Source organism: Oryctolagus cuniculus, chromosome 5 (assembly GCF_051225735.1).
Source record: "Oryctolagus cuniculus isolate XC-2025 breed Fujian yellow rabbit chromosome 5, ASM5122573v1, whole genome shotgun sequence".
Lineage (NCBI taxonomy): Eukaryota > Metazoa > Chordata > Mammalia > Lagomorpha > Leporidae > Oryctolagus > Oryctolagus cuniculus.
Window position 1 is genome coordinate 103,071,667 of NC_142871.1, and position 21,147 is coordinate 103,092,813.

At 39.3% G+C, this 21,147-nt stretch overlaps 1 protein-coding gene across 3 annotated transcripts in view; it reads left to right on the forward strand.

Moving 5' to 3' along the window:
- Positions 1-4,796, forward strand: part of LMBRD1 (LMBR1 domain containing 1) — a 143,590-nt gene extending 138,794 nt beyond the window's left edge. For all 3 annotated transcript variants that reach the window (XM_089333068.1, XM_008263085.5, XM_070073909.2), the window contains exons 15-16: positions 3,888-3,979; positions 4,123-4,796. In XM_089333068.1, coding sequence (XP_089189194.1) covers positions 3,888-3,979; positions 4,123-4,236 — 206 coding nt within the window. In that variant the 3' untranslated portion in view covers positions 4,237-4,796. The remainder of the gene's footprint in view (positions 1-3,887; positions 3,980-4,122) is intronic.
- The last annotated feature ends 16,351 nt before the right edge of the window (positions 4,797-21,147 follow it).

The following is a 21,147-nucleotide window of genomic DNA, read 5'->3' on the forward strand; positions in this document are numbered from 1 at the left end:
TGGCTGGTGCCGCAGCTCAATAGGCTAATCCTCCACCTAGCGGTGCTGGCACACTGGGTTCTAGTCCCGGTCAGGGCGCCGGATTCTTTCCCGGTTGCCCCTCTTCCAGGCCAACTCTCTGCTGTGGCCAGGGAGTGCAGTGGAGGATGGCCCAGGTGCCTGGGCCCTGCACCCCATGGGAGACCAGGAGAAGCACCTGGCTCCTGCCTTCGGATCAGCGCAGTGCACAGGCCGCAGTGTGCCAGCCATGGTGGCCATTAGAGGGTGAACCAATGGCAAAAGGAAGACCTTTCTCTCTGTCTCTCTCTCTCACTATCCACTCTGCCTGTCAGAAAAAAAAAAAAAAAATCTCTTTAAGTGAGGTCCCAGTGGAAAGAATGGACCATCAGTGAGGAGAGAACTTCCACTTTGACTATAACCTTGTCTAAATAAGATCAGAGTTGGCGAACTCAAAGACTTCCATAGCCTTGGCAACTCATGACAAGAGCCTAGCTTGATTACTGACGTCATAAACAAGAGTGTCAGTTGTTAAGTCAACAACAGGAGTCGCTGTGCACTTAATCCCCATGTAGGATCTCTGCCCTGAATGTGTTGTACAACGTGAATTAATGCTATAACTAGTAATCAAACAGTACTTTATACTTTGTGTTTCCGTTGGGTGCAAACTGTTGAAATCTTTACTTAATACATACTAAATCGATCTTCTATAAAGATAATTGAAAATGAATCTCAATGTGAATGGAATGGGAGAGGTAGCGGGAGTTGGGAGGGTTGCGGGTGGGAGGGAAATTATGAGGGGGAAAAAGTCACTGTAATTCAAAAGCTGTACTTTGCAAATTTATATTTATTAAATAAAAGTTTAAAAAATAAATAAATAAAAAAGAGGAAAAACGAAGGAAATTTTGCATGGAGCTTTTGGTACACCTAATTTGGCCTTTACTATGATCCTATGAGAAAAGATGGTGATATCTTCCCCCCTTTTTAAGAAAGATTTGTTTATTTATTTGAAAGAGCAGTAGAAGAGAGAGAGAGGTAGAAGAGAGGAAGCAGGGAGAGAGAGAGAGAGAGGAAAGGAGGGAGAGAAAGAGAGACCTTCCACCCACTGGCTTTTTTCTCAAATGTTCACTACAGTCGAATGAGGGCCAGGTAAATGCCAGGAGCCAGGAACTTCATCCGGGTCTCATGTGAATGCTTGAGCCATGATGTGCTGGCTTCCCAGGCACATTAGCTGGGAGCTGAATCAGAAGCATAGTGGTTGGGACTCAAACTGGCATTCTAGCATGGGATGGTGGTATCACAAGTGTTGGCTTAAACCACTGTGCCACAGTGCTGGACCCTGCTAACACCTTCAAAAGTGCAGACTTCCCTGATCAAATGTGCCTGTTCACCTGGCAAAGAAAGAGCCAAAGGATATTCACCTCCAAGTGAGAATCCCAAGCCTTTACAATCCTGGACGTTTATTGCTTACTTTCATTCACATGACGTATCCAAGTGTCTTGTTTTGCTATCCTTAGTCTTGCCACATTTTAATTTAAAAAAAACTGGAAAATGTACTATTTAGCAATATAAATTTTAAATAAGGCAGCCTCTCCTTTAAGATCTATTTTACCTCCACAGAGTTATATTGAATATGAATGCCTATGAATACTCTGGTGGGTATTCTAAAATACTCAGGTGTATCTAATTGGAAAACTATGACAAATTGAATAATTATATTACCACAAAATAAGTTCTGTCATAGAAGTGAAACTAACATGTGCTGAAAGCACAGTGAGAGTGATGAAGGAATTTTCTCTCTGGCAGCTAGTTTCAAGCCATAATCTTGGATGCTAACTCCAGGAGGGGAGAGAAGCCTGTGTTCAGCCACTGCTGTGGAAGGTCTTTGCTTTTCTTAAAGAATACTCCTGATCTAGTTGACACAGAGAGTAAGGAGTATGAAAGAGGCCCGTGGGGGCTCAGTAGATAGAAATTAGAGTGGTTGCATTTTTGTTCAACCGCATGTTTTCATGCCAGAAGAGGAGGTGTCTGTCCATTTTGGTACTGAGAAATTCGGAAGTAAATATTGAAGTACAGTGGAAGAGATTAGTCAATGAGATTTAGATTTTCTAAGTCTTTACATAACATATCTAAAGCTTTTTATACAAGTCTTACATTTTGGTAAAATATAAACCTAAACTCAACTTTTCAGAGAAACCATGTGACAACTCACAAAAAATCCTTATGTATGCCATCGGATCAGCGCAGTGCGCCGGCCGCAACGCGCCGGCCGCGGCGGCCATTGGAGGGTGAACCAACGGCAAAGGAAGACCTTTCTCTCTGTCTCTCTCTCTCTCACTGTCCACTCTGCCTGTCACAAAAAAAAAAAAAAAAAAAAAAAAAAAAAATCCTTATGTAATAATCTGGACTACAAAGCTCCCAGCTCAATCTTATGTTTTAAGAGAAGGTAGCACTTACATATTGAAGCTGAGGACAAAGTTCATAAAAATAGAAATAAAAGGTGTATATTCTTAATCAGCAATAGGATGCAGTATTGGTCTCCTGATTGTATGAAGGAGCTTTCCATTATCCTTCTTGAATAAAAGTATTCTGAAACTATTATCTCTTTTGTAATTAATAGAGGAAAGGCCCACGCCGCGGCTCGCTAGGCTAATCCTCCACCTGCGGCGCCGGCACCCTGGGTTCTAGTCCTGGTTGGGGCACCAGTTCTGTCCTGGCTGTTCCTCTTCCAGTCCAGCTCTCTGCTGTGGCCCGGGAAGGCAGTGGAAGATGGCCCAAGTGCTTGGGCCATGCACCCGCATAGGAGACCGGGAGGAAGCACCTGGCTCCTGGCTTTGGATCGGCTCAGCATGCTGGCCATAGCGGCCATTTTCAGGGGGTGAACCAACGGGAGGAAGACCTTTCTCTCTGTGTCTCTGTCTAACTCTCTGCCTGTCAAAAAAAAAAAAAAAAAAACAAATAGAGGAATTAGAAGTTGCCTTGCAAGATCAGGATTTTTTTCTAGAAAGAGTATAGGCCTGAAATTTGTGATGTTATCCTTTATCAGCTGCTGCAAATGCTTTTTTTTTTTTTTTTTTTTTTTTGCTCAGTTACAATGTATTGTGCTGCCTAGGTCCTCCTTGAAGACTCAAAGAATTATTTCTTTAGACATCTTCTACCAGATACCTGTCAGTATATTTAGATGACTTTGTAACATAATGGAATAATGGATTTGGGTAAAACTAGTTTGGGAGACTGAAGAAAATAGCAAATAACTAGTATGTGAGTTTGTCTTTTAAGAGTTACATTTTCTTTGAAAGAGAGACCACATGATTTAATTTTAAACTCCAGCTTTCATGCTATCCAGAAGTTAAAACAGGAAGCATATCAGTAAATAATGACTTTTGTATTTCTTTTTGAAGAAACAGCTGTCTTCTCAGTAGCATTCTTTAAAAAAAAAAAAAGGCTCAGAAAAAACTTCAAGTTTAAGCTGTACTGAGAATTGACTTCTTAGAAAAGTGCAATTATTCTTAAACGCATCTCATCACTTTGTTAATTTTTTTTTTATATTTCTCGGGAAGACTTTATCTTTGTTCTTGTTTTAGGACATTTCTGGCACTCCAGGTTAAAATGATTATCCTATTCCATCCAGTATAATCTTTTTATACTTGAGATCTGTCTAAGAGTGGCATTCATTTAAAAAAATGTGTCATATTGGTGGCAATTTAACAATATATTAAGATGATCCAAAGGGGTCTTTGGAGGGATACCTAGATTTCAGACCCATTTATAACATTTGCTTCTGGATGACCTTGATCATTAGCTTTGGCTAAGAACCTTCTAGATAGAATATTAATGACCAGTTTTAAATAAGAAACTCCCTTACGATAGACCTTTATTTGCTTTTACAGATCAGTGTACTGTTACCCGAACGTACCTGTTCCTTCACAAGTTCTGGTTCTTCAGTGCTGCATACTATTTTGGTAACTGGGCCTTTCTTGGGGTAAGTACAGACATCCCAGGCATGATGCAACCTTCTTATAAAGTGTCCATTTGTGTCACACTACTGCCTTTGAATTTTAATTGCATTTCTGTCTGAATGATTATAAATTTAAGATATAACATATAGCGTATTTGAATTTACAGGTGTTCTTGATTGGACTAATTGTATCCTGTTGCAAAGGGAAGAAATCAGTCATTGAAGGAATAGATGAAGATTCAGACCTAAGTGATGATGAGCCCTCCGTCTATTCTATTTGACAGCCTTCTGTCTTAAAGATTTTATAAAGCTGACTGAATATCTGTTATGCATTTTTAAAGTGTTAAACTAACATTAGGATGAACTAGGTAGCTTTCATCAAAAATGGAAGCATGGCCATTAAAAAACTATATTTTTATGTTTTCTGAAATAACATTATATCATAGATGAACATTTAAAATTGCTATAATAATACTATGTAAATATAAAACTGCCAGCTTTGTGAGGGAATGTTTGTGGAAAAATTTTTTCTTTAATGTATAATAGTGGTAAATTGATTAAAAATCTTCCAGAATCAATACTCCCTTTTGTCACTTTTTAAAAACATAACAAATCTCTTGTATGTGTGCCTTAGGGTCTCCAGAGTAAAGTGGAGTTTTAAAGCATCTGTACTTGATTATCTAAAAATAATATTTGCAGTATAGCTGTCGAATAAAGCTCATGGCATTCTAAGATGTATTATAGGTCTTCAAATAGTTCATGAAAAATGCACATTATTAGAAAACTGTGCATGGATGTCAAAATGTTTTTACAACAAAATAAACTCATCTCTCTTTTTGAAGATGTATTTATTTATTTGAAATGCAGGGGTGAAGAACACAGGAGAAAAGAGAGAAAGATCTTATGTCAGCTGGTACACTCCCCCAAATACGTGCAACTCTGGCCTAGACTTTAGCCAGCAGCCTGAAATCCCATCTGAGTCTTCCACATGATTGGCAAGAGCCTAAGTACTTGGACCATCGTCTGCTACTTCCTAGGCACATTAGCTTGCAACTAGATCAAAAGCAGAGTTTACACTCAATTCCAAGCACTCCAATGTAGAATGCAGGCACCCCAAGTGGTTACTTGACCTGCTCTGCCACACTGATTCTCCCAAGTTTACCTGTTAATTCCACTTTTCCATAAACTTGAAGTATCCTTATATTTTTCAAATAGTAATCCATTAGATATCTTATTACCCCAAAATATTCAAAAACATATTCAGTATTCAAAACAGTATTCAAAACATGTATATTTTGATAGTTTTGTTTTATGACTGACCTCCAAATTTGTATCCCAGCAAAAATGAGGATATTTTCAAAAATAATCCTGAAAAAAATCAGTTTACTGATCAGTTTAAAACAATGACATAATATTTTGACTTTAGAGACACTTTCTCTTTCTAAAAATTTGAAATTTGTAAAAGGTGCAATGCAAGCTATAGATGTCAGTAGAGTATTTTGAACACATTCTAGGTATGAGAAATAATCAGAAACATTAAGCAAATTAGAACTCATAAAAAAGTAAATATCATGACCCCTAAAGTAAAATATCATTAAGTTTCTAAAAAACATGTAGAAATTAACAGCTGTCTTGAACTGAATTGTTCTCTCCCTTAATTTTTTGTGTTATTTTCTTGTTCTCATTCCCTGGCTCTTTCTTGATACACCTTCACAGCTCTCATTTTTGGCTTCTACCTCTTCGCCTACCCTTTAATGTTTTCCATCAGAATTTCATTCCTCCCTGTTCTTACTTTCTGAACCATCTCATATACTCTCCGTTTCCATCTGTTAGTTCCAAACTTGTACATATCTGTTAACTGGAAATTACTGCTTCAGTCACAGCATATTGAAAAATAAGACTCCTCATTGTTTTTGAGCATACTAGGCCCCATTTTGTATTTTTTTGACAAATGGTGCAATTTACCAAAATATGGCCCAAACAATTGCCAAACCAAACATGAGACAGACCTTCTTATCCCTTCCTGACTCATCAACCAGTCAAGTCATGTTGATTTCTGCATTAAGAAAGAAAAAAAAAAAAAAAAAGAGGTATTTATTCATCTGAAAGAGTTAGAGAGAAAGAGCTCTTACACCTGCTGGTTCACTCACCAGATGGCCGCAAACCAGGAGCTTCTTCTAGGTCTCTCACGTGGGTGGCAGGGCCCAAACACTTGAGCCATTTTCCAGCTGCTTTCCCCAGGCCATTAGGAGGGATCTGAGTCTGAAGCAGAGCATCTGGGACGTGAACCACCACCCATGTGATATGGGCATCGCAGGTGGTGGCTTGACCCACTACACCCCACACCAACCCCTGACTTCTGCATGCTAACCATACTTCCACTTATCCCCTCTTCTCCATTCCTACTGCCGCTTGCTGTGCTAGGGACTCAGTTGTGTTCCTCATGATTCATATGTTGATGCCCAGACCCTCAGTACTTTAGAATATGGGTGTGTTTACAGATTCTGCCTTTAGAAAAGGAATTAAGATAAAATGAAGCTGTTGGGTAGAGCCTAATCCATATGACTGGTGTCCTTATAAGAAGAGGAAGGGACATCTGGAATGTGCATGCTCAGAGATGAGGCCACGTGAGGACCTGGTGGTCTACAAGCCAACAAAAGAGGCCTCGAGGGTCCGACCCTGCCAACACCTTAATCTTGGACTCCCAGCCTCCAGATTTGTGAGAAAAGAAATTGTTGTTGTTTAAGTCACCTGGTCTGTGGGGTGTGTCTGTGTGGATTATAAATTATGGCAGCCCAAGGAGACTAAGACACACTGGTTCTTGAACTTCCTCACTGGACTTTCGGCCAAGTCTTGACTTCTTTCAGCCTTTTCCCAACATTTAAAGTGCAAATCTGGTTATTTCATTTCTTTTCTATGTGTGAAAGCTTTTATTTTGGGACAAAAACCCTAAACCTTTTGTGATGCATAAGGCTTTTTTGGTATATCTCTTACCTCTCTCTAGTTTTGTCTGCCTTTCCTACTGTATTTATATGAGCCGAACGAATACATGTCTCACTGTTGTCTGCATGACTATAGAAGCACATCTCCACTCTGTTGAACTATTGGTTCTGCTTCTGATTTTCTTTCCTTTCTTCTATCTCCTATGAAAATCGTTACTCTTCAAATCTCAGCCTCAACATTATCTCATTAGACTCTTCCTCCCTGAAGTTCCTGGTCTCTACTCACTTGGCATATTCTATAGTGTGTATGGTAGATCATGTTTGCTTCTGCCTCCTTTGGACAGCAAATTCTTGAACAGAACTTCTAGTTAAACCTAGAGTAGCGCCTTATCCATGGAAGACACTCCGATGACAGATGAATTTGCTAGCCAGAAGCTTTTAAGCCTGTCTACATGGTTTAGGACTTAAGGAGCTGTATTTTAATATATAGCCTGATTTGAGATTGATTTTTCTACCTAGAGTTTTAGAAGTATCATCAAGGGTGGGTATTTGACCTAACAGTTAAGATGCTGACTGCTTAGGATGCTTGCATCTCATGAGAGTGCCTGGGTTTGATCCCTGGTGCTGGTTTCTGTTCCCAGCTCCCTGCTATTGCAGACTCTGGGAGGCAGTGACAGTGGCTGATGCAGTTGGATTCCTAACAACCCTGTGGAGACCTGGATTGAGTTCTGGGCTCCTGGTTTTGCTCCCTGCCCTTGAAGGTATTTAGGGAATTAGCCTGCAAGTGGGAGCTCTTTTTCTCTTTCCCTGCTCTCAAGTAAATAATAATTTTTTAAAAAATTCAAAAGCATGATTATCTTTGCTTGAATACTGCATATACTTTTTATTATTTCTAATGAATATTTTGTTTTTGTCAGACCAATTTATTAGCTTTTTATTTTGATTTTTTTCTTCTTAGATTTTAAAAATTTACTTCCTACATATTTAGATGTTTACTTTTATTCTAACATGGAAGGTTTTCTTTTTCCTTCCTGATCATATGGAATGCCTTTACTTTTATATTTTCATGAATCTGATGTGTTATGACTTCTACTAATGGTGAACATATTTCCTTTGAATATGCCTAAATAAGAGATCATGTAGAGTAATAACTTTCCAGAAGACTAGAGCCCTCATGTTCCATGCAAACTTCAAACAAGTGATTAATTTATTCAGCCATGCAGCAATAATGAGGACCCGGGAACCAAATTCTAGCTCAGGTGACTATATCAAAGGGAAAAAAAAAGCATAAGAAGAGGAAAGAAAGGAAAATAAACACAGGAGCTCCAGGATAACAAAAAGCAATGCAAAAAAATGTTTTCTTGCTGAGCTCTTCAAAGAATGCTGTATACTCAGTTACAGTTATGTGTTGCCTTAGAATCAATCCATAGACAAAGAATTGTAGACACTGATAATTAGCAGCAAATTTAAGTATTAATTTTAACCAAATTACAAGATGGTTGATAAAAATTGGAAGATTGAAGGTGAGGGCTGGAGGGAGACTTAAGAGGAAAAGGTCTATTTCCTCTGAGGGAGGGAGGGAGGGACATGGAGGGAATCCAAAGATGCTATCTCTGGAAGAGGGAGTTTGGCTATTGAAAGGTGGCAGACCATACCACTCCAAAACATGCCTTTTAGCTTCAGGGTTATTTTTGTGTAAAAGCGTGTAATAAGAAACAACAGGTGCAAGAAAAGTACTGTGACATCCCCTTTTTATTCTAAAAGCAGGAAATCTCTTCATTTGAAAGATGCCCTCCCTAAGCCAGAAGGAAAGCAATATTCTTTTTTTTTTTTTTTTAGGGGATTTTTTTTTAACTTTTATTTAATGAATATAAATTTCCAAAGTACAGCTTATGGATTACAATGGCTTCCCCCCCATAACATCCCTCCCACCCGCAACCCTCCCCTTTCCCACTCCCTCTCCCCTTCCATTCACATCAAGATTCATTTTTGATTCTCTTTATATACAGAAGATCAGTTTAGCATATATTAAGTAAAGATTTCAACAGTTTGCTCCCACACAAACATAAAGTGAAAAATAATAGATGATTTTTTAAATGATGATGAAATCATATCAGACCAATTGTCATGTTTAATCCCAGCAAGAGTCAAGTTGGGAATTGCTAATTTCTTCTTTTTTTTTTTTTTAACAGAAGATCAGTTTAGTATACATTAAGTAAAGATTTCAACAGTTTGCACCCCCATAGAAACACAAAGTGAAATATACTATTTGAGTACTCATTATAGCATTAAGCCTCAATGTACAGCACATTAAGGACAGAGATCCTACATGAGGAGTAAGTGCACAGTGACTCCTGTTGTTGACTTTACAAATTGACACTCCTGTTTATGGCCTCAGTAATCTCCCTATGCTCCAGTCATGAGTTTCCAAGGCTATGGAAGCCCCTTGAGTTCTCCGACTCTTATCTTGTTTAGACAAGGTCATAGTCAAAGTGGAGGTTCTCTCCTCCCTTCAGAGAAAGGTACCTCCTTCTTTGAAGACCTGTTCTTTCCACTGGGATCTCACTCACAGAGATCTTTCATTTAGGTTTTTTTTCTTTCTTTCTTTTTTTTTTTTTTTTTTTTTGCCAGAGTGTCTTGGCTTTCCATGCCTGAAATACTCTCATGGGCTTTTCAGCCAGATCGGAATGCCTTTAGGGCTGATTCTGAGGCCAGAGTGCTGTTTAGGACATCCGCCATTCTATGAGTCTGCTGAGTATCTCGCTTCCCATGTTGGATCACTCTCCCCTTTATTTATTCTATCGGTTAGTATTAGCAGGTACTAGACTTGTTTATGTGCTCCCTTTGACTCTTAGTCCTTTCATTATGATCAATTGTGAACTGAAATTGATCACTTGGACTGGTGAGATGGCATTGGTACATGCCACCTTGATGGGATTAAATTGGAGTCTCCTGGTGGAAAGCAATATTCTTACCAGCAGAGCCCAATCTGTGCAAACTTTGCTAAACTAATCCCCCACTTCCCTTCCACCATTAACTACCTTTGCCCAAGCCTCTTTACCTTGTCATGTTTTCATAGTTTATATACTTTGTCTAGTTCAGTAGATAACCTTTCAACTTGAACTGCTTCATTGAATCTTCATTTCTTTATGAGGGCTCCCATGTCATGTAACACTTACTTTAAATAAATTTATATGCTTTTCTCCTGTTAATCTGTCTTTTGTTACAGAATCCCAGCCAAAATCCTAAAATGGATAGAGAAAACCATTTCTTGCTCTCCTACAGTTTACTAAAGTTGTGAAAAGAACTTAAATTGGTTAAATAGATCATCTAAATTGGTAATATAACAATATTAGGAGATGGGCAAAAAAAGAGGAAGCAATGGGAAAATGTCTCAAGCAAGCAAAAATTCGTTTAACATAGGAAGTCAGTAGATAATATTTAAAATAGATAAATTGAGAAATAGCAGCATATTGAAATCTGTAAAATATATTAAAGATTTTAAAAACCAGATATTATTTAAAGGATAAATTTTATCAGAAGATAAAATAGTTCTTGCAGTTATACATAAATATGTCATTGAATTTCCGGGCAGCTAAGACAAAAAAAGAGATGATGAATGATGAAGTTTTTATATTTGATAATAGGAAGCATTCAGATTGCCTGTAGATCATTTTTCTGGCAGTAAGATTTAAAAGAAAGTTACATTGTAAATTCTTATGTGAAGAATGTTAATGAGCAAATGTCTTCACTAAAGTTTAAATAGAAAGGCATATGCAAGGAGACCGAATTTGGGATCTCCAGGGAATCTGACTGACTCTCAAAAGTCTCAATATGAATTAGTTTTGTATGTACATCATTTATTCCACTCAGCATATATCCAAGCTCCTACATACTCCAGACTACTGAGTTTCTAGTGCCCATTGTTTCTAAACTTGGTCTAGAAATTTGTGGCCCAATGGCCCCTGGCAGTAATTAAATTTTATTAATATCTTCTAAGACTGTGTCTGAAGGCATGAATAAATATACATCAGAAATCACTTTATCAAGTTTGAGTTACTATAGAAAAGATTCTGGTAACTGTAATGCTCACCTCTGCAAAACACAGCACATCTCTACTAGTGTCATGGCCCCAATGTTGTTAAGTATGATGTTGGTTGAAGTGATGTGCCACAGGAAGTTGTGAGGAGCATTTCAGGCATGTCGGGGCGATGCTTCTTCAGCAGAGACCACCTCCAAGATAACCAACATTTCCAAGTTACCTCCATTGAACTGCCCCAGACCTTCTAGACACAACCAGCTGTTGAAATCCCAACTAACGCTTTTTATTAGAGTTATACATAAAGATTAGCTACACCCTGTTTCTACAAAATTCTATCTCACCATTTCAGAATATTAATAAATTTTATAGAGGGCTATCTTCTTCCCTTCATTAGCTAGTTATTGGAAAGCACTTCTATAGCTACCATAATCTTCAACTGTAATTTGACAAAGAATGTGAAGATTTTCTCTTAGATCAAAATAAATAATAATTGTGGGATGGACTTTGTGTTAAAAACTAAGCTAGTATGGTCAGGTGTACAGCTTTGTTTTTACGTGATTCTCTCATGGATTCATACTTATCTGAGCTTCACACTGAAGCCGTGGACAGTACTCAAGGTTGAGTTCTCTGATAAGTGGGTGTGTAAACCAATCTTCAGGTGTTTGTAGAGAATATATACAAAGCAACTTCAAAAAGTGAATTGAAAATGTGAATTTCAAAAATTTCTGTACCAAATAAATGTATTTTTTCGTTTCATTTATATACAACCTTTTTAAAGTGCCCTCATTACTTTTGAAGCAACAAATTTAGATGAGATTAGGAGACACTCAGAGCCACCTTGTTTCCACATCAAGAGGAGAGGGGTCTGTAGACCAAGATAAAATTTGTGCCCAAAAGAAATGATTTTTTTTTTGCACTGAGGTCATTAAGTGATTACCCAACTGTGTCTATTGTGTACCAGACTCAGTTCTGGAACTTATCCTAGGATTTATGAAAAGCATGATCAGATTTGATAACAGGTACTGTCCTCACCTGCTGTAGCTTCTATTTTATTTTTAAAATAATACTTTCTGTATTTACCTGAAGCTTTTTGAAATCTTCAAGTATGTGTGTGACTTAAACACATTTATACATATAATATATATGCACATAAACATATATCCACATAAACATATGCACATTTATAAATATGTACACACAAAATCTCATTTTTTCCAGAAAAAGAGAACTTAATGAAAATGTAACTTTTTTCCTGATGTATACAATAACTCAAATGCTAACCAAATTAATCAAGCTTGAAGGCCTTCTGTTATTTTGTGTTCATTTTTTAAACCAATATTTGAATGCCTAGTACATATCAGAAACTGCTATAATCTGGAGACCCACAAAGCAAAAAAAGAATAAAATGGTATCCATTTTCTTTTTTAAAAAAGATATATTTATGGGAGGGAGAAGCTTTGTGGTGTAGCAGATAAAGCTACAGGATGCGACACTGGCGTCCCATGTGGGTGCTGGTTCATATCCCAGCTGCTCCGCTTCCGGTCCAGCTCTCTGCTAATGTGCTTAGGGAAAACAAAGGAAGATGGTCCAACTATTTGTGCACCTGCCACTGACATGAGTGACCCAGAAGAAGCTCCTTGCTCCTGGCTTCAGCCTGGCCCTGCTCCCAGCCACTGTGGCCCTTTGAGGAGTGAACCAGCAGATGAAAGATATCTCTCTCTCTCTCTCTCTCTCTCTCTCTCTCTGTGTGTGTGTGTGTCTTTCCTCATCTCTCTTAAATTCTGCAGAGCCAGGAGCTTCTTCCAGGATACCCACATGGGTGCAGGGGTCCAAGCAGTTGGGCCATCTTCCACAACATTTCCAGGCACATTACCAGGGAGCTGGATTGGAAGTGAAGCAGCTGGAACTTGAACCAGCTGGTGGTGGCTTAACCTGCTATGCCACAACACAGGCTCCGGTGTCCATTTTCAAAAGTTGTTCAGACTCCAGAGCAAAAATAAGTTCAAAAAATAGAAAATTATAAAGTAAAAAATGCTATAAAAGAGGTATTATAGAATGCAATAAGGCTGAGAGGGGTATCTTCTCGAACTTAGGGAAGCCCTAAGATTCTTGAGATAAGCAAATGCTAAACCAGTTACAGGCAACAAATTGTCCAAATAGAAACTGACTTCTCTTTAGTGCTTTTATAATGGCCTTGCACAGTGGAGACAGTCTTGAAGTGGCTGTGCCAATAGGAAGCAGGGCTGCTGTGTCAGAGGTCAGGCAGACCCAGGAACCCCAGGAGTGACAGTACTACCTGGATCAGCAGCACAAAGTCCTGGTACTGGGTACCCGGTTGTCCCCTTCAATGTTGGACTCACTTTTGGGAAAATGGGAACCCTAAATTGACTGATATTAACTTGGAATGAAAAACAGAAATTGTCATTATAGAAATATGATCTCTTACATGCTTAAGTTGGCAAATAAGTATTTGTACATATCGAATTTGAGTAGTTAGTTATAATACCTGAAAACATTCTGATTCAACTTGTCACTTGATTCTGTAAACTAGTTACCCTGAGAGTGAAAAGGAGAGAACAATTTCATATTTCTATTGTGAAAGTAAAACCTACTTAAGCCAGCGCTGTGGCTCACTAGGCTAATCCTCCGCCTTGCGGCGCTGGCACACCGGATTCTAGTCCTGGTCGGGGAACCGGATTCTGTCCCAGTTGCCCCTCTTCCAGGCCAGCTCTCTGCTGTGGCCCGGGAGTGCAGTGGAGGATGGCCCAAGTGCTTGGGCCCTGCACCCCATGGGAGACCAGGAAAAGCACCTGGCTCCTGGCTTCGGATCAGCGTGATGCACTGGCCGCAGTGCACCGGCCACAGCGGCCATTGGAGGGTGAACCAACGGAAAAAAGGAAGACCTTTCTCTCTGTCTCTCTCTGTCTCACTGTCCACTCTGCCTGTCAAAAATAAAAAAATAAATAAATAAAAATAAAAAAACCTACTTAATTATATTATGTGCATTATTTCAGAATGTTTGATTATTCCAGGTGTTTCGAACTTTCTGTAAGGGAAAGGGTGGTGGGGTGGCTAGCATTGTGGTACATCCAGGATGAACCTTCGCTTTGCTATGCTGGTATCGCGTGTTGGAGCGCCAGTTGGAGTCGGCTGCTCCATTTCTCCTCCAGCTCCCTGCTGGTGTGTGTAGTAAAGTAGCATATGGTGGCTCAAGTGCTTGGGCCACTTGCTATCCATGTGTGCAACCCAGATGGAGTTCTGAGCTCTTGGCTTTGCCCTGATCCAATGTGTGTAGAGGAAATCTCTCTCTCTCTCTTTCTCTCTCTCTCTCTTTCTCCCCCCCCCATTCCTCCCTCTCTTTCTGTGTGTTTCAGTCTGTTTTTCAAATAAATAAATCTTCAGAGAAAATTTGCTATAGAGGACAAGATAATAAATACTTCAGGCTTTGTAGAGCCATGTAAGGACTCTCGTCACATAGTCTCCATTCTCCCTCTGCCTCCACCCATCAGCCTTTTACAAGCCTTAAAATTTTTAAAGCACATGAAGTTTGGATTTGGTCTACGCTCTATAGTATGTCTATCCTTGAATTGTTCCTTAATCATTTTGCTTACGCTAGTTTGACAAAACAAGGACAAGTTGGCTAAAGACAAATATAAAATTGGAAGAGGATTGTTAATGAAAGAAGTAGTTTCAAATGCTTTTTAGTGTGTTTCTTAGTTTTTAATAACAAAACCTTTATTAAGTTTAAAGCAATAGGAATTTGTAAAAGAAATCGATTCAGAAATTGTGACTAAATGAGATAGTGAATATAGAATTTGCAAGGGGGTCTCCACATTTATTTGACCAGGGATCCATTTCTCCCACATCTTTTCCTATCAAGAAGTGAAGAACAAAATTATTTGTTACCTTCCACCTCTAATATTTGTGTCCTATTTCTCTTGTGGCTACAAAGAATTATAAGTGACTCTTCAGGATTTAAAATTATGAGTCCTAGTCAATTTTCCTCTCTGCCACAGTTTGCTCATTTGTAAAATTACAATACTCCTACTCTCCTCTTGATGGGACTTCTGGGAGCCCTGGTTTAGTATAAAGTGGTTAGTATAGCGCCTGTCAGGTGCTAAGCTCATTAATATTTATTAGGTATTATTATCATCCCTAAGATGCTTTATTTCATGACGCTTTTTTTAATTTATTGTTATTTGCTTATTTGAAAGGCAAAGCATCAAAAGGGGAGGGAGGAGAGGGAGAGAGAGAGATTCTTTCCACTGGTTCATTGCCCAGTGACAGCAGCAGCCAGGGTTGGACCAAGCCAAAGCCAGGAGCAAGGAACTCCATCCTGGTCTCTCACATGGGTGGGAGGGGCAGAAGTACTTGGGCCATTTTCTGCTGCCTTCTCAGATACATTAGCAGGAAGCTGAATTGGAAGTGGAGCAGCCACTCTGATGTGGAATGCTGGCATCACAATGACGGCTTAACCTGATGTGCCAAAACCTGGCTCTCAGAATGCTCTTTACTCATTAGGGTTCCAGACACCTCATTGCATTTAAGAAATAGCTTTGTACTTTAACCTCTAGATTAAGGACTTAGTGAATCAAAAACAAGTATTCCATTCTATAAGGAGAGTACCAAGTGTAAGAAAACCTAAAGAGTAAATGTTTTTAGACTAAAAGAAAAAAATTCTAACGTAAATTATTGCTATCAACATAGCCAGTTTTTTTTTTCTGTTGAAAGATCTTAATTCCTTCAAACTCTTTGTCAAAACTCTAGTGAAATGTAAGACTAAAACCTCCCAATTATTTCAAGCATGGAAGCAGTCAGAGCCCTTAATTAAGAAGCCATTGTATTCCACGGTGCTCTCTGGCTTGATCATTTTGAAAAGACTATAGTATAGTCTTTGTCTCCAGTTTTTGTTTTTCTGTTTACTTTAATGTACAACCCGAAGAATTTCTCTTCAGTTCCTCATGGGAACATTGTGAATTCAAAAAATTACATTTGTAAAGCTTTTTTCCCCCTTTAGGAATGAGTAAAATGTGAATACACACCACCATTGCAAAGTACAAAAACAAAGTAAAATTCAGTGAAACACTGTCTGTCACTTTGGAGGTTAGAATTTGTAATTCAGTACGTGAGTTTCTGTTTCTCTGTACACCTGCAACAAGCTTGCTGCCATCTATAGTGTGGTGAAAGCAGAAAGAGAGGATGTGCCTCAATCAAAATCCAACCTGGGGGTTGCTAAATGAGAATTATAGGCAAGTTTTTTACTTATATATGACTGTTTCTTTGGCTCAAAGTGAACACTTTTTACCCCATTTCATTGTGAAAAGAATTCTCAAGACTCTATATAGTACATATCCAGCCAGTATCACCAAGAAATACTCTGCATATATACAACCTTGGGGACACACATGGTTTTAAACCTAAAATGAATTTGAATCCTTCTGTGTGGTGGATATATTACTCCACCTAATGGCATCATACATTTGAAAATACGTGTTCCAAGAAGGATTTTGAATTGGATCTCAGGCCCTGGATTCTGTCCCTAGAGTTCAAATGGATGAGTTTCCCAAACTAGTAGTTAGGCTCAAGCCATACTGTGAAATTTCATAATACAAACCAAACACACACACACATACACACACACAAGCATAAGGAAGGATTACTTCCCAGAAACTACAGAGGGAGCCTCAAACCCTACCTGAAGCCATGTGCAATGGAGAAAAGTAGTTTACAGTTCTCAGCTCTATCACAGAGAGTGACTGAGGACTTTGGAGCCAAAAAAAAATTTTCATTTAATAACCACCACAGATAGAATTTAATTGATTACAGGCCATGGCAGAGAGCTGGATCGGAAGTGGAGCATCCAGGACACGAACCAGTGCCCATATGGCATGCTGGCGCTGCATGCTGGGGCTTTATCCGCTTCCCCACAGTGCTGGTCCCAACTCGAAACATTTAAACCAATACATGAATTTGGTTCCTTGCCATAAAGTTTTAAGTGAAATAATAAAAAACTAAACAAACAGAAAACACAGTGTGCCCTCACTAGGTAAAAATCACAGCAACTTCACAATAACACTGCTTTGTCCTTCTTTTAAAAAAATACAAATATTATATATTTATAACATTAACCACTTTTAGGATCATCAAAGAAAAAGAAAAATAATTAGAATCCCTAAACATTTCCAGAAGCTTTTATAAAATCTCTGTTTGTCGTGGCTGCGGCCTCAAGAGCCTCACTAGAGAACTTTCCAGTTCTGCAGTGGCCATTTACACAGCTCTCCCAGGAGTGTAGCTGATGTTTAACAAGTAGCATGAAGACTCTTGCCCTTGTCCTTCTCAGCTCCGGATTTTGCTTAGCCTTCCTCCTGAGTTTGTATTTTTCTTATCGTCTTTCCCTGCTCAGCACCTTATTGCACTTCTCTTTGGTTTGCTGCTGCTCAGCAGCCTTGCTTGATCCTCCTCAACTTTGGCCTTCCCTGAAGAGCCCCTAGGTAAGCCCACCAACCCATGAGGCAGACCCTAGCCTGGTATTCGGATCAGTTAGCTGACTGACTGTGTGATCTGGGGAAGCTTGCTATAAGAATTGGCAAAATGCATGGAAAATACCTAGTGTGATGCTTTGGTTTTTAGTAGGGTTTCAATAAAGCTAGTTGCCATTATTTTACACTTGGGCATTTCTGCAAACACAACTGATTCTACCCCACCAGCTCTTTGTCTTAGTGGGTGGAAGAGTGGCTTGCTAATTGATTACATCCATCACCACCACCACCATCCTTGGATTAAAATGATCTCTGTTGGGAATATTTAGACATTTAGACACGGCAGACTGCTGTGAAAAGAAACATTTGCAACTGTTTCAAGAGTCGTTTAATTTTAGGGAGTGTAGAATCCTTACTTAGGTAGCCTTGTTCAGTCTTCAACTAACATATACTGTGAGGGGGTAATCTAGTTATGGCTATATGAACATTTCAGGATAAATCTATATTTTCAGCAGTGTTGCTGTGATATTATTGAGTGAGAGCAGTATAATTCTAGGAAATTATAGTTACTTACCAAAAGCAAAGTTCTCCACTCAGAAACATGTGGTGAACTTTTACTGTGCGCAGATTCTGGGCGATGCTGAGATTACCAAGACATAAAAAGTGTAAGACAGAATCCCTATATACCTTCAAGGAAGTTTCTTCCCTCAAGAAAGTCACATTTCACAGCAAGCATTCGGTACAGTGTTTTAAACACTGCTTGGGATGCCCACATCCCATATCGGAGTGCTTGGGTTGAGTCCCAGCACTGCTCTCCATTGACGCATCCTACTGTGCACACCCTGGACTGAATACTTGGTTCCCTGCCACCCATGTGGGAAACCTGGATGTAGTTCCTGGCTCCTGATTTTGGCTTGGCCCAATCCTGGCTGCGCTGGGATTTGGAGAGTGAGCCAGTGGATGGAAGCACTCTCTTTTTCTCTCTCTCTAGATTTCAAATAAATTTAAAAAAAGCGTATTTCATAAACAGGGTCCCTCTTTTGCTCTCAAAGAATACAGATATGGTAACTCTGTTGGCAGAGTATGAGGCCCTTAATGTCAGCATTGCCTTCATTGCCAAGTCTCCTGTCCACTTTTGGCTTCATAGGTGTCACTTCCGGAAACCCTCAACACTTTCACTGCAAATTACTCCTAACCTTTGTCCAAAGAAGTTCTTTATGTGCCCGAGAGCCACGTGGTGTGTGATGATGTTTCTAAGCGATCAGCAGGTATCCTGGAACCCACTTTGTGAAGCATGTGCATCCCTCTCTTCAAACTCATCACAGTACCCAACAAGCTGGTAATCAGTGTTCCTGGTCACTTTCTTTAAAAAAAAGTTTATTTTTTCTACTTAAAAAACAAAGCAAGAGCGAAAGAGAGAACAGTCAGAGAGTCAGAGTCAGAGAAAGAAGGAGAGAGAGTTCTTACACATGTTGGTTCACTCCCTAAATGTCTACAAAAGCCAGAGTGGGGCCAAGCTGTAGCTGGGAGCTTGGAAATCCATCTGGGTCTTTCTATAGGGTGGCAGGGGTCTAAGCTGGGACTCGAACTGGCATTCCAATACAGGACAGGACACAGGCATCCCAACTGGTGGCTTAGCCTGCTAAGCCAAAATGCCCACCCTTAAAAATAATTATCTATTTATTTACTTGAGAGCAGAAAGACTGAGAGAAAGACCATGGGGAAAAGAGAGTGAAAGAGAGAGAGAATTCCAATTCAGTGATTTATTCTCTAAAATGGCCACACATCTGGGGCTTAACCAGGCCAAATCTGGCAACTGGGAATGCAATCCAGGTGTTCCATGTGAGTGGCAGGGACCCAACTATTTGAGCCATCACCTGCTGTCCTCCCAAGGACTCCATTAGCAAGAAGCTGGAATGGGGAGTGGAGTTGGGACTTGAGCCCAGGCTCCAAAATGGTGTGATGGTTCCCCAACTGGCAGTTTAACTGCTAAGCTAAATGCCTGCCTCTCTAGCAACTTTTTTCTGACCAGAATGCCAACTAGGTCTGTTTATTTCATCTCACTGATAAGCATAAAAGAAGTCAGGATTTTTGCATATAAATTACAAGCATGCAAACTTTTAAATAAAAGGTAAACTGTTAAAACTTAAAAGATTAGGAAATATTAACATTGGGCTTTGACTTAGGATGCTAACATTTTAGAAATAAGTGTTTTATAGACAATAAGTGAATTATTTCACACCAGAGAAAAGGGTGGTGCTCCAGTGGCTTGCCTATACAGGGCATAAGCAACACATAAAAAAAAAACAGAATTATTTATTTGAAAAGCAGAATGACAAAGACAGAGAGGGAGACACACACACACACACACACACACACAGAGATTCCATCCATTGGTTCACTGCTCAAATGGCTGCAAAGGTCAGGCTGGGACAGGTCAAATTCAGGAGCCTAGAACTCCATCCAGGTCTCCCACATGGGTGGCAGAGAACCAGACACTAGGACCATCTCCCACTGATTTCCCAGGAGCATCAGCAGGGGGCTAGATCAGTAGTGGAGGAGCCGGGACTCAAGCCAGTATTAATATTGCATGTTGGTGTCGCAGCTGGAGGCTTAACTGGCTTCTCCACAGTGCTGCTGCACCAATAGCTCTTGGACTTCTGGCTCCCAACCCCTGCTCCTCGTGTCCTACGACTCTGCAATTTGGGTACTGTGTAATTTGCACTTTATTATATGCAATGCTAAAACACTTAACCAAACTCACCTTTCAAAAAATATTATTTATCTAAATATTCAACCTTAACATCTCCATTTTTAGTGAGATTTGGAATCAACATTTTAAACAGAAAATCATCATCTCCTGTTAAAAGGCTCAGTTAAAAGGGGAAATACGACTTCGTTTTCAGAAATTCGCTATGGAAACAACTTTTTGGAAATTTATTTTAAACTGCTCAGCAAGATATATCTGGGGTATATATTAGCCTCTGAGGAATGTATTAGCAGCCAGGGCATATATTAGAATCTGGTTTACGCTTTTTTGACTTTTAAAAAAGTCTTGCAAACTTGGACACTTTCATGTCAAACTTCTTGTACTACGTCCTTATTTTTGGAAAAGAAGTAAAAATTGACTGATACACTAAAATTTAATATATCTATGCTCATTCTCGCTAAATACCTTCAAATGTTTTTACTTTTCATACGAGAGATTTTTTGGTGAAGTTTCTGTTATTTAAAAACAAAGTGACATTTACAAGGCAAAGAGTGAAGCTTTTGTAGCTAACTTTTTTGATACTATGACTTCTGTGGCATCATAATGTTCAAAGTTGGACTCTGGACCAGAAACATAAGAAAAGTGATGAAAGGAGGAAATTAAATTTATGGAGATGATTGATCCAGATAGCTCCCTGAAAAGAAAGCTTCATACTTGACAGGTTGTCAGAGTAGCTTTGACTTTGTCCTTTTTATCATCTTCAGTATTTTCCTACTTTTTGTTTTGGGCTTTTAAAAAATGTTTTTTTCATCATTTGTTTAAGAGACAAAGTGTGAAACATAGAGTGAGATGATGGGGGTGGGTGCAGAGGGAAGAGAACTCCCATCCATTGGTTCACTCTAAAATGCCTGAGGTTGGGCCAAGACCAAAGCCAGGAACTGGGAAAACAATCCAGGTCTCCCAATGTGAGTTGGATGTGTCAGGAACCCAATTATCTGAGTCATCACTGCTGCCTCCTA